The 12,564-nt window shown below is 40.8% G+C and overlaps 1 protein-coding gene across 3 annotated transcripts in view; it reads right to left on the bottom strand.

The window, feature by feature from the left end:
* Nucleotides 1-12,564, bottom strand: part of PC (pyruvate carboxylase) — a 341,750-nt gene that overhangs the window by 52,813 nt on the left and 276,373 nt on the right. For all 3 annotated transcript variants that reach the window (XM_075188742.1, XM_075188743.1, XM_075188740.1), the window contains exon 10: nt 11,583-11,765. In XM_075188742.1, the coding sequence (XP_075044843.1) occupies nt 11,583-11,765 (183 nt within the window). The remainder of the gene's footprint in view (nt 1-11,582; nt 11,766-12,564) is intronic.

Genomic DNA, 12,564 nt, shown 5'->3' with positions numbered 1-12,564 from the left:
TTGCAGCACCTTGCACAGCACTGAAAGGATTCCCCACTGTGCAAGAGTGAAATACATCCCCCCTCCTTTCCCAAGGTCATGGCTTGTGCAATATGCTTGGATGGCCTTGCGCTGTTCCTCCATCCTCTGAAGCATGTACAGGGTGGAATTCCACCTAGTTACCACCTCTTGCTTAAGTTGGTGGCAGTGCAAGTTAAACTGCTCTTGGAGCTGCTGTAATCTCCTACATGCTGTGGCTGAATGCCTGAAATGGCCTGAAATTTTACGGGCCAACGAAAGCATCTCCTGCACCTCACGGTTATTTCGTAGGAAGCTCTGCACCACCAAGTTGATGGTGTGAGCAAAACAGGGAATGTGTTGGAAATCACCCAGCTGTAATGCTCGCACTATATTGTTGGCGTTATCAGAAATTACATACCCTGGGGAGAGTCCAAGTGGTATAAGCCATGTATCAATCACATCTCTTAGTTTGCGTAACAAATTGTCAGCTGTATGCCTGTTAGTGAAGCCGGTGATACAAAGAGTGGCCTGCCTGTGACAAATGTTACGTAGTGGTGTAAATGCTGCTGCTGTACCTGCTGGTGAAGGTGAATGACCAACCCAGTGGGCTGTCACAGTCATATAGTCTTTGGTTGGCCACTCCCACTTGTCCACATATCTGTGGTTAAGTGGACACTGGCAGGATGGCATTTTTCAGCGCAATCTACATTTTTACACACTTTCTGGTATAGTTGTGGAATTGCTTTATGGGAGAAATGGTGTCGCAATGGAATTCTGTAACGCGGACACAAAACCTCAATTAACTGTGAAAAACCAGCTGCGTTTATTGTGGCGATTGGACGCAGATCTAACACTAACATTGCAGCCATGGCGTCTGTGATCCGCTTGGCGACTGGGTGACTGCTGTCATATATGCTTCCCCTAGCAAATGATTGTTTCACAGTTAATTGCTGAAATGTAGGACTGCTCATTTTCTTGACCTGCCTCTGGGCTGACGATTCACCCCCAGCAGCAGCAACAGCAACAGTGGGACTAACGCTTTCTTCAGAGGAATCAATAATAGTGCAGGAGTCATCCAACCTTAATAAGTGGAATGCCGGGCTAACTCCGAGCGCTACTGAGGATATTGATGAGGATGGTGTGGTGGGTGTATTTTGTAGCCGTCGGGATGTCGGTGAGCTGAGGGTCTTAGCTGATGGAGTGTTTTTAATTTTTGGGAAGAACTTTCAGCTTTTTCCAACACTTTGCCATGAACTCTCGTTAAATGGCGTAACATAGACGAGGTTCCAAGATGGTTAAGGTCCCTCCCTCGACTGACTGGCTTGACATACACTACAAATGGCTATACAATTGTTGTCTGGATTTGGGTAGAAATAATTCCACACATAAGTGGATTTTTTTGTTTTATGCCCAGGCATAACAATGGCCTTTTTCTTGTCACGTGCCAGAACTGCTGCCACTCACTGGTGCAGGACTGACACAAACAACCTCATCAACATCCTCATTAGCGCCCTCGTCGCCTACACAAATCTCCCCCTCATCCTCTTCTAATTCCAAAGTGGCATCCTCAATTTGTGTATCATCGGCTACACTCGGGCTACTAAGACACACATCAGCAGAATGCTCACGATTAGACATCCCACTGTTGGATGGACTCTCCACAGGGATTGGTGTCATTTGTGAATCAGAGCAAACATTCTCCTCTAATGCCTTACTGTTATCTTGCAGCTCGGCTTTGACGCGTAACAGCACCAATTGTAGGCTAATTAACGTTTTGTGATCTGCCACTAATCGCCAAAGGTGAAGGCCTCATTCTCTCTTTGCCACTGCGTGTGTAGAATGGCACGTTGGCAAATTTTTTTTAATCGGCAATTAACTTTTGCTCAGTAACACTTTTTCGCTTCAACACAGTAAATTTTTTTTTTTTTTTGGACTGATGTCAAACTGTGTAGTTTGACATCGGCTTGCCCAGATGACGTACTGGGAACACTAACATCAGGACTAGTGACAGAACTTAGTGGCTCATTCTGCTCATATGTGGACTGCTTTGCATCCATTCTCAGCCCAAAGCACTTGCAGTGCTAAAAATTATTTGGTAGATACTGCTGACAGATAGTAATTTTGACAGCCAGAAATATTTATGCACAATTATGGGGGACACCCCAAAAGCACTGGGCAGTGCTAAAAATTATTTGGTAGATACTGCTGACAAATCGTAATTTTGACAGCCAAAAATATTTAGGCAAAATAATGGGGGACACCCAAAAAGCACTTTGAGTGCCAAATATTGAAAAAAAAACAAAAAAAACCCTCTATCCTCCTCTCTTCTCTAGCGATTTTTGTTAGCACAATTGGAATCAGAATATTGTATTCTCTGTCCCTGCTCTAATCAGCCTGTGACTACACCCTGCTTTCTCCCTCTGTCAAATGGCGATGGATTGCTGTGGAGGCGTGTATTTATAATCTTCAAGTATCGCGAGAACCGAGCCTCGTGATCCGATGACGTCACGATGACGTTCGGCCTCGATTTGGATTCCGAGCGGGCGGGAGAGTACCGAGCCTACTCGGCTCGGTACTCGGATACCTAAAGTTCGGGTGGGTTCGGTTCTCGGGGAACCGAGCCCGCCCATCTCTACTCCATATGCAACATGGCCACACATGGAGGTACTTATGTCTGTGTTAAATATGATTTTTTGTTAAGGCCTCATAAGGCCTTTGTTCAGCCATTTTATTGTAACTTGCATAGAAATATTATTTGCTAGAAGAGATTATTCATTTTTCTGCTGATGTGAGCCTGTGCCCTTGAAGTTGAGCTGATAGAGAACACCAAAATAAATGTAACAAAATATGAGACAATGAACATTTTCATATCCAGCTGGCAGTATGGGAGCTGTGCCCCTGATGTTGCACATAGCATATCTCCAGCTCCCCTTGATATAAAAACAATCGGCTCGTCTGTCCTTAGAAGGGGGAGAAAAGTAAACACTTCAAGAATACGTGAGAAAGTTAATCAGTAGTGCCTCTCATAGACTAATGGTATAGAATTGTATGCATATGACGTAGGATTCATTTATTCAGTAGCCTATAAAAACTTGTATCTTTGTATCAATAAACTAGTAATTCCTTGTATACAGAACTTGGTCTGTGTCAATTCTCTCCAGCTGATTGAAGCGCTTCCAGATATACTTGACACCACAGGCAGACTTGGGTCAGAATTTTAGATCTAAAAGTCTGTACACACATCTGTCCCGATTATTACTTTTTAACAATATTAATATGAAATTGTTAATATGACATAACTGAGGTATGTCATAAGTGCGAAGAACTTCCACTTTTACTGTGGGATATACTAAGTATATTTTATGTTTAAGCTAGCTATGTTTTATTGTGCCCCTTCAAATTACTCGGGCCTAAAAAGTTTGAGCGCCCCTGGTTTAAATCTATTCAGTGCACGCACAATAAGGCATATTTATGCATGGTGGGTATGTTTGTTTATTTAAGTGACATGTCCAAGTATCATTGATCACTTTTCAATACACTTGTATCTGTTGCCTAGAGCGTATGGGGAAACAGACCATTGAATAAGCAAGCTGAAATTCTGCATGCCTGATCCACCTGCATTCCCTGAAGCAGGCAATAGAACATCCGCTGTAAATACACTTGTCTGAACAAGCTTATGCAGTTTTTCAACTGTCTCTAAAGAGTACTACTACCATCTGGTCAGAAGATTGGTAAGGACAATGAGGCAATTTCAGACAACTGTGGTTCTTCAAAAGGGATTAAATAGAACAACTGCTAAGAAGATAGAACTAAAGACCAACTTCACTTTCATGGTTTTTTTCTCTTAAGGTTAAAATGTACAAAAAACAGACATGCAACCTCTATCTATTTCCAGCCTCTGCAACCTTTAGCTATATATATTCTACAGTAGACTGACCTGTCCTAAGAGTGATACAGGCACAGTTGTTCAGAGATCAGGCTGAACGATGAGATCTAAAGGGTTATCAGCATGAATTTGATTCTTGTGTTACGCCACTTGAAATGTTTAATCCTTGAGGCGGTGAGAGGGGTGTTGAAGCGAATATAAAACTTTCAACATAATTTATTAATAAATCATTGTGCCTGTGTCTGCTTTTACTGCTATCTCTTTCATGGTGTACACAAAAAGGGGAAAGTTGACATTTATATATTTAACTTCTCATTGATCTCAATTATTTAAAATAAGAGGCAAACACAGGTCCATAAGTCCTCAGAACAAAATTCTCAATTATGCAGGTTTCTGCATCTATCAAACTGAATGCCGTTTGTAAAGAGCGATACATTTAACACAATTCGAATTTTGTGTTGGAACAGGTCATTTCACACAGATACAAAATTCTGAAGATACAATATTCATGTTCTGCTTTTGCACTTCACACTAAACTGCAATTTGCATTTGGGATTACGACAGTCAATTTTGCTGTGAAAAATGTTGCTTCCAAATGTAGAAGGAGGCCAATATTTTGCAGAACAGTTTAGAAATTGAATCTGTTAATCTCCGTCTACGATCATGTACCGCTTGCTCAAGAAATACCAGTAATTTAAAAGTTACTATATTTTAATTTTACCTATATCTGTGCCTTCTTTGAGATCACAAAATGAAAGCCATGTGCTTGGAATACGTAGACTCATTAGAATCGACTAATGACAATTAATGCTGGGTGGAAAATAACAAAAAAAAGCATGCAAACCACTGATGGCTCTTAAGTGATTTATTTTTTTTCATATTTTCAACAAAGTATGTTTATTTAAACCCTCCTTCCCACATGGACATCATTAACAATGTATGTGTAACTGCATTTGCAGTGTCTGCACATGTTTTACAGGTTAGATGGATGTTGTGCCAATATGAGTGAGTGACATGGAAAACAAAAAGTTCACCTTGAAAGTATAACATTATATTTACTCTCAAATACATAAGCTCTTGATATACTTTACTATAGCTCAATGCTGGCCAGTGTAGCTGCATATACATTAGGTGTTAGTGTGATGGATGAGCTATAATGGTATTTCTAGGCATGGAAACGAAAATTAAGAGGGCTCAGTAAAAATGGCGCCATCAGTGCGTGTCGGACGCAGGGTACAACCAATGCAGCGATTTGCTTCAGTAATTTAATGATCATCATGGTTACATTTGAAGACAAGTGAAAAGATAGATAGCAAAAATCAATAGCATTCAGTTGGATCTCTGGAGCGGTAGAGCAGAAAGTGAACAGTAGAGGGATAAGGATGAATAAGGAAAAGGGCAACTGAACACTAGGGGGAAACCAGAGCAAAGCTGCATAAGAAAACATGGGGAGAGAAAAAAAAAGAGCAGAAAAAACATGGATACAATGCAAAAAGTAGAAGTGATGCCCAGAAAACAAACCACCTAAGAAATTAACAAAAAGTAGAAAAGTCATCATACTGGCTACAGCGACTACAGTAAAATATAATAACATATTACAAAATACTATGAAGCCATTTCAACAAAGCATACTGTATAAACAGCAAAAGGTATATGCAAGTGGAACTACAACTTCCCTGCCTGCTCTTATTATACACATTAAATAATGCAGTGCGAGATGGAGAAGGGGCATCGTTACGGAACCTGGATGTTCCATGGTGGTGCTGACTCGCAGACTAGAAATGCAATTAATTATTTAGATCTCCAAGCAGAACTGCAATTATTTCTGAATTAATAATTACCCTGTGAAATTAATCTATCTGAACAGTGAAAGGATGCTAACAGCCATTTAGATACTGTGCATCATACTGTGTTTGAAAGATTCAGAGCATCAACATTGTATAGAAACAGATATTTATGTAATGTTCAGTAAATTTAGAAAGATCAGCATGTTGAATATTCAGTAGCAAGACATCATAATACAGAATATGTCATAAAATTATATAAGCAATATAATCAGCAAACACTAGATATTAAAAAGTGGAAACCCCCCCCCCCCCCCCCAAAAAAAAAAAACAGCCTGCAAAACTTAAAAACAATTCAGCTTACTCAGTATGTTCTATGTATCTATCATTTTTAGACATTAAGTTAGAGCAGATACATCTGGGTTTATAAACCCAGAGGGATAAACCCAGCCAGGGTTTATCAACACATTCAGGCGTGACCAGTACTTAAGTACGTCTATCTACTTTATTGTATTTTCATAAGTGAATATAATGAATTTGACATTGGGGACAAACATATGATAAACATACAGGATATACAAGTAGTTTTACACAGGGCAGAGAAATGCAAGTAACGTCCAGTATTCGTCACAATTAATAGTGGGAAGAACATTATTCCTTAGAATACACAAACATTTTAATGAACACTAAACTGATGGCTTCAGAACTCACTAATAATTACTACTCACTACTTATATAGATATTTAAAAGGAGTTTACATAACCACTCTAAACTGCATGGCAAATCATATTTTGAGCCCCAATACACAGGCTAAACAATGTAGTATGTTGGACACAGGTCTCAAAATGCCATTGTAAAGCACTAAGTAAAAATGGAAGCTTTATACACCACCACCAAAAGTGTTTATTGGAAGTGAAATCAAACATTAAATCAATATCTAGGATAACACTGAAGACCAACAATGATGCCAAGCAACTGAAAGAGTGATCTTCTAGTCAGATGAAAATGGTTTCCATGGCTTCCAGACAAAATCAGCCTATCCACAGCCTATATGACTACACTAATCACCTGCTAGTATATGTTTTGGTTACTGTAACTGCTCTGTCAGTGGCATCTTGTGCACACAATGCAATTTAAAGCAGGTAGTCAGGCACTAATGGATCTAGCAGTTGCTCAATTCAGAAGCACTTAAACAAGCAATGTAAATTATATTTTACTGTAGAATAGATGCTTAATAAGCCAACATGAGTACCCCCACTGTGGAGTTTTCATGTGTGATAGTGACACAAGTATGGAAATCAAGCCATCACCAATATGACAACCAGCCATTGGTTGTCTAGTTGTTGGATAATGACCAGTGATGAGGGTCAGACACCGGGGTGTAACTAAACATTTGTGGTTCCCATAGCAAAATTTTGTAGGGCCCCAAATGGCTGCCCAACAATGAAAAACTCATACATACACATGTGGCTTTGTCAAGAAAGGCATCTCCCCCTCAGCTGTGGGCAGGGCCGGACAGGCCATCTGGCACTTCTGGCAAATGCCAGAAGGGCCGATGGTCAGATGGGCCTTCCTGGGCAGTCAGTGCACGCACAGAGTACTGACAGCCTGTCAGAGAAAGGATGCCAAACAGAAAAACAAGGGGAGGTCGGGGGGTGCTGTATAGTCCATAATTATTATTAATAATGAATATTTACATAAACTCACAGTTAGAACATATTAACACCACTAAATTATATTTGTATACTCTGTGGCATTATATGATTTGGGGGTACTACTGCATGGCATAATATGATTTCGGGGCACTACTGCATGGCATAATGATTTAGGGGCACTACTGCATAGCATAATATGATTTGGAGGCACTACTGCATGGCATAATATGATTTGGGGGCACTACTGCGAGTTCGGCATCTTCGCAGCCTAAATTTAAAGCGGAGCTGCCTTGTAAAGGGAAGTTTCCCTTTACAAGGCAGCGCCGCTTTAACAGTATTGCCTGTGTATTTGTGTAAAATGATAACCATGTTACATAATAGAGGCCCCCTGTCTTAATCCAGCTCCAGTTAGCAGGAGGGAGCAGATAGCTGCTCCCAATCCCTGGATAGTACACAACCTGCAGAGCAAGCCGAAGAGCTCTAAGTCTCACAAGATTTGGTAATCTTGCGACACTAAGCTTCCCTGCTCACTCTACAGGAAGTTCCCACCCTGATGGATGTCAGCAGCACAAATCAGTACAGTGGGCTGGGGGTGTCATAATGTGCCTGGGATGGCGTAATCTGGCTGGAAGGGCGTGATAAATGTAATGTTTTGTTATAATGTATGTATCTTGCCCCATGTTGGCCACACCCACAAAACAATGTGGTCATGCCCTTTTCGGCACCGACGCTGCGCGGCAGCACACACAGTTTCTTTCCTGCTGAAATTAAGGTGGGCTTGTCTAATTTAAATGCCAGGGGTGATTTTTAGTCCAAGTCCGGCCCTGCCTGTGGGCCACACAGCAGGTACACCTGCTACACCTACCTACAGTGAGACTACGAAAAACATAAATTAATTTAATGCAATTACAAAAAATCATGCTCTCTCTTTCACATCTGGGGGACCCTGCTTCACCATGGGGACATTCCAAAGCTGCCCCTAAGGGAGCGTACACATAGACACCATTGAGCACAACACTTGCTTACCAAAACTAGCATTACTGGATTCAAAATGTTGAAACTATAGAATTTAATAAATATATGGACAGAGGACCAAGTTGCTGACCAACACAGCTGCTCTGCTGAGGACCCATGTTTCACCGCCCAAGTAGTACTTGCTTATCTGGTTGAATGACAAGAAATATTACCAGGCACAGATTTACCTGTACAGATGTAGCCCTGGTGGATTGTCATTCTTATCCATCTAGAAATAGTCTGCTTAGCTGCTGGCCAACTCCTCTTCTGGGTGTCATACAGGACTAGGAGAGAATCAGTCTTCTGAACACTAGCAGTTCTGGATACATATATCCTAAGCGATCTGACTATATCCAGAAGACAACAGGAACTCTGATTATCTACCGAACCTTGTTGAAAAGGAATGACAATTTCCTGGTTAATATGAAACTACCTTGGGCCAGAAAGATGAGACAGTTCGTAGCATGGACCTATTCTCATGAAATATTAGAAAAAGAGACTTGCATGAAAGGGCACCAAAGTCTGAGATACTTCTTGGTGAAGAAATTGTAAGGAGAAAAACAAACAGTCTTCCAAGTAAGATATTTTTATTCTATGAAATCTTAAGGTTCAAAAGGATGCCGCTACCAAATCTATAGAACCAGATTTAAATCCCAAGGTTCTATAGGAGAAACAAAAAGGTGACTGAAGTCTAAGAACACCCTATAAAAAGGTCTGCTTATTCTGAAGAAAAAAAAAAAAAAGAAGCAGAAACCTGAACCCCTTAGAGAACCTAATCTTAGCCCATTGTCTAAACAAGCCTGGTGAAAAGAAAAGACAGGACAAACTGAAAACTATTCTGGAATCCTCTATGTACACACCATAGAAAAAGAAATAGGGGTTTTATTCAAATCTGTTTCTGGTGCAGAAGCCAGACAAGACATTTTGGCCTATTTTAAAATCTAAATTATTTAGATGCTAGGTTTTGGATAGTCTTCCAAACTTTATGATAATTTAAGGCAGAAGGAGGTTTCCTAGCTCTTAACATAGTCTGGATCACATTTTGGGAGAACCCCACGACTTTAAAATCTTGGCTTCCACAGCCAATCCGATAAATTGAGTCAAGCTAAAACATGGTATAAAAATGGACCCTGAGAGGGAAGATCCTCTCAGTGGAAGTCGCCATTCTGGCTCAGTTCTTTTTGGCCACGCTGGTGCCACCAAGAACACTGAAGCTCTACCTTTCATGGCTTTCCTGAGAACACAAGGCAGCATGGCTATTGGAGGAAAGACAAATTGGAAGAAAATCTCATGACACAGAGCAACCAACAAGATCTCATGAGGGCCCCTGAGTCCTTGAGCAAAAATCTCTTTACTTCCTGATCATATTGACCTCCAGTCAGCCTCATCTTTGTATGATCTGTTCGAAGACCTCTGGATGGAGAGACCATTCTCCTGGGAGGACTGCATTTCTGCTTAGAAAATCTTCCTCCCAATTTTCCACTCCTGAGATGCTAACTGCTGTAATCAGATAACCACCTTCCGCCCAAACCAGAATCCTGACTCAATCATTGGCTAGGAGGCTTTGGGTGCCCCCCATAGGATTTATAAATGGAAATACTGTGGCACTATCTGATTTAATGCAAACTGGACTGCCTAGGGTAGGGGGCTGAGCCTGAAGCAAGGCATTCCTTATAGCCCTGAGCTCTGGCCCAGTAAAAGAGTCAGTCAGAAATGTGTTAGAGACCCTGCAGCTTTAGCATCACGGTATCCTAACCGGGACGGCTGGTATCTGTCGCTACAATGGACCAGTCTTGTATGCAAAAAGTATGCGCCCTACCCAGATTATCTCCAGTGAGCCACCACAAAAGGGACAGACATGACTGGGGCAACAGAGGCTGGCTAGATGCAAGTTGGATCTGGACCACGTCAAGAGAATTCTGAAAAATCCTGGAATGAAAAAGAGCATAATGCACAGCTTGGAAAGAGGAACCCAGCTTTCCTACCAATCTCACACACAGGAGAACACATGGCTTCCTGTGAATCAGAACCAATCTTACCAGCCTCTGTTTCTACCTCAGCAAAAAGTTTAATCAATTCAGTCTATGAAGCTGGGTTTCGAAAAGAGGACCCAGGAACACCATCCTCTGGGATAGGATCAAACTGGACTTTTTGTAATTTATGATCCATGCGTGAGCCTTGAACAAATCTGCTGCGACCTGTAGATTGCTTTGGAGAAGAAAAAATTCTGCTTTTTTTTTTTTTTTTTTTTAGTACAGCGGTAATATAAATTCCAATTCTGCGCGCCTAATTAAGATCACAATTCACATTAACATCTCTTCTACTCTCAGGTAATCTCATGCTGTCATCTAAATATTGTTCACGCCTCTTCCTAAAATCGTCAGAACTTTTCCTGTCGTTTGTGCAATCGTTGGTACCTGCATAATCCAGCATAAATTTTGGTATCTGTATCAGCTTTTGAATCTCAGTCCTCTGTACTAGGATGTTCAGTCCAGCTTGTGGCTTAGATTTTTGCTTCTGCAGGAAGCACTGAATCAGAGGACTGTGTCCATGCAGGTTGAAAAGCATGTGTGTGAAAATTGGTCCACAGCATGCTGGATTTAGCTCTTTGGCTGGTTATGTATTACAGGACAGTAAACCTCTTAAAATGTCTTTCAGTTTACCGCCACCAATCAGAGTAATTTGACCCCGATGATCGTGTGATAGGGTATCGGTGGTAAAGATACTGGATTGTATGCCCCACTAGTGCAGGGGCTGACCTGCCCAAATAACATTCTTTAATTTCACAGCACTGTGAAATGTTTAAAGGAATTATAGAAATTGAAATGTTATATAAATCAAAATAAAAAAACCCAAAAGAAATGCCCCATGCCACAAAAGGTAGCAAACTACTGAAGTGATTAAAGGAATACATCTCACCAGATCTAAATCCAACAGAGCGTGAGTGGGGAGTGTTGAAAAGAGCTATTCTGAGCTAGTCACCATTAGCTAATTTGATTTAATGCTGTCACTTTCAAGAATATATTGGTGATATCACTGAGCTACTAACTATTTATATTAAATGATCTTCAAAAGAAATTTGCGTTATGAGAAAAAAATTAATTCCTCTCTGAGAACATCAAGTTGTCATATTACTGCAATCTAATTCTGTAGCTTTTATAATGCATCTTATTCACCACCTTAGATAGTGTTTCTCTGTGTGGCAGTGATAAAAACAGTGAGCTGGACACCAGTCCTTCCTACCTTCACTCCGCGAATTCGAAACTCTGCCAAAGCCCTGCTCATCTTGGTGGCTGCCACTTGCTGATCTTTCCCATGGGCAATGACCTTGACGAGAAGGGAGTCATAGTGTGGGGATATAACAGCTCCTTGGAAGGCTGAGGCACTGTCCAATCTGATGCCCATTCCCTCGCCACTACGGAAGACCTAAAAGAGAGAATGAATCAATTAGTACATAGGACAATCCATGAAGAAGATATGGAAAAGCATAGAAAGTTTATTGGGGGGGGGGGGGGGGGGAAATCACATTTAGTCTGTCCATTTGCTGTCTACATGTTAGCAACTTAGTAATTATTCCATGTGTCTACCATTAATTTTACGGTTACATTTTCAAAAAAGGTAATCATTCAAGGCTTGGCCAATAGAGGTTTGGGGTAGAGTTCAACAAGATAAACAATACTAAATATTAGTATTGCTGCATCACAGCGTTGGTGTCATTGGTTTCATTCTGACCAGGACTCTGTGTGGAGTTTGTATGTTCTCCCCTTGTTTTTCCGTGGGATTCCTCTGGGTGGTCTGGCTTTTGACAAAATGGACACTAATGTGTATGTGTGGTAGGGAATCTAGATTTCAAGCTTCAATGGGGCAGAGACTGATGTGAATGACCAATTGTTTCTGTTCTGCATAATGTGATTGGTGCTATATGAATAAAAAAAAAATATATATTTATCAGAAAAGACTTGTGCGATACATAAAATTTCTTATTTTTGATTGTAGTTTGGGTACTTGAGTTCTTGGTGGGTCCTGCATGCTGCCTTGGGATCAACTAAGAGATGTTGTTGAATTGGACTTTGTCAGAGTTCTCAATATTTCCCTGGTTGGTATGTACATGTCCTTCCTTTCTTTTTATCCCCATACAAATACTTTGCTAATGTGCCTGAAATGTCATTGTTTATAATAAAGAACTACTGGGCTGAATTATCCTACATATTGCTTCAACCCACAC

This window comes from Mixophyes fleayi, chromosome 10, assembly GCF_038048845.1.
Source record: "Mixophyes fleayi isolate aMixFle1 chromosome 10, aMixFle1.hap1, whole genome shotgun sequence".
NCBI lineage: Eukaryota > Metazoa > Chordata > Amphibia > Anura > Limnodynastidae > Mixophyes > Mixophyes fleayi.
Note: the sequence above shows the minus strand (reverse complement) of the source record. Positions and strands in the feature narration are given on the sequence as shown.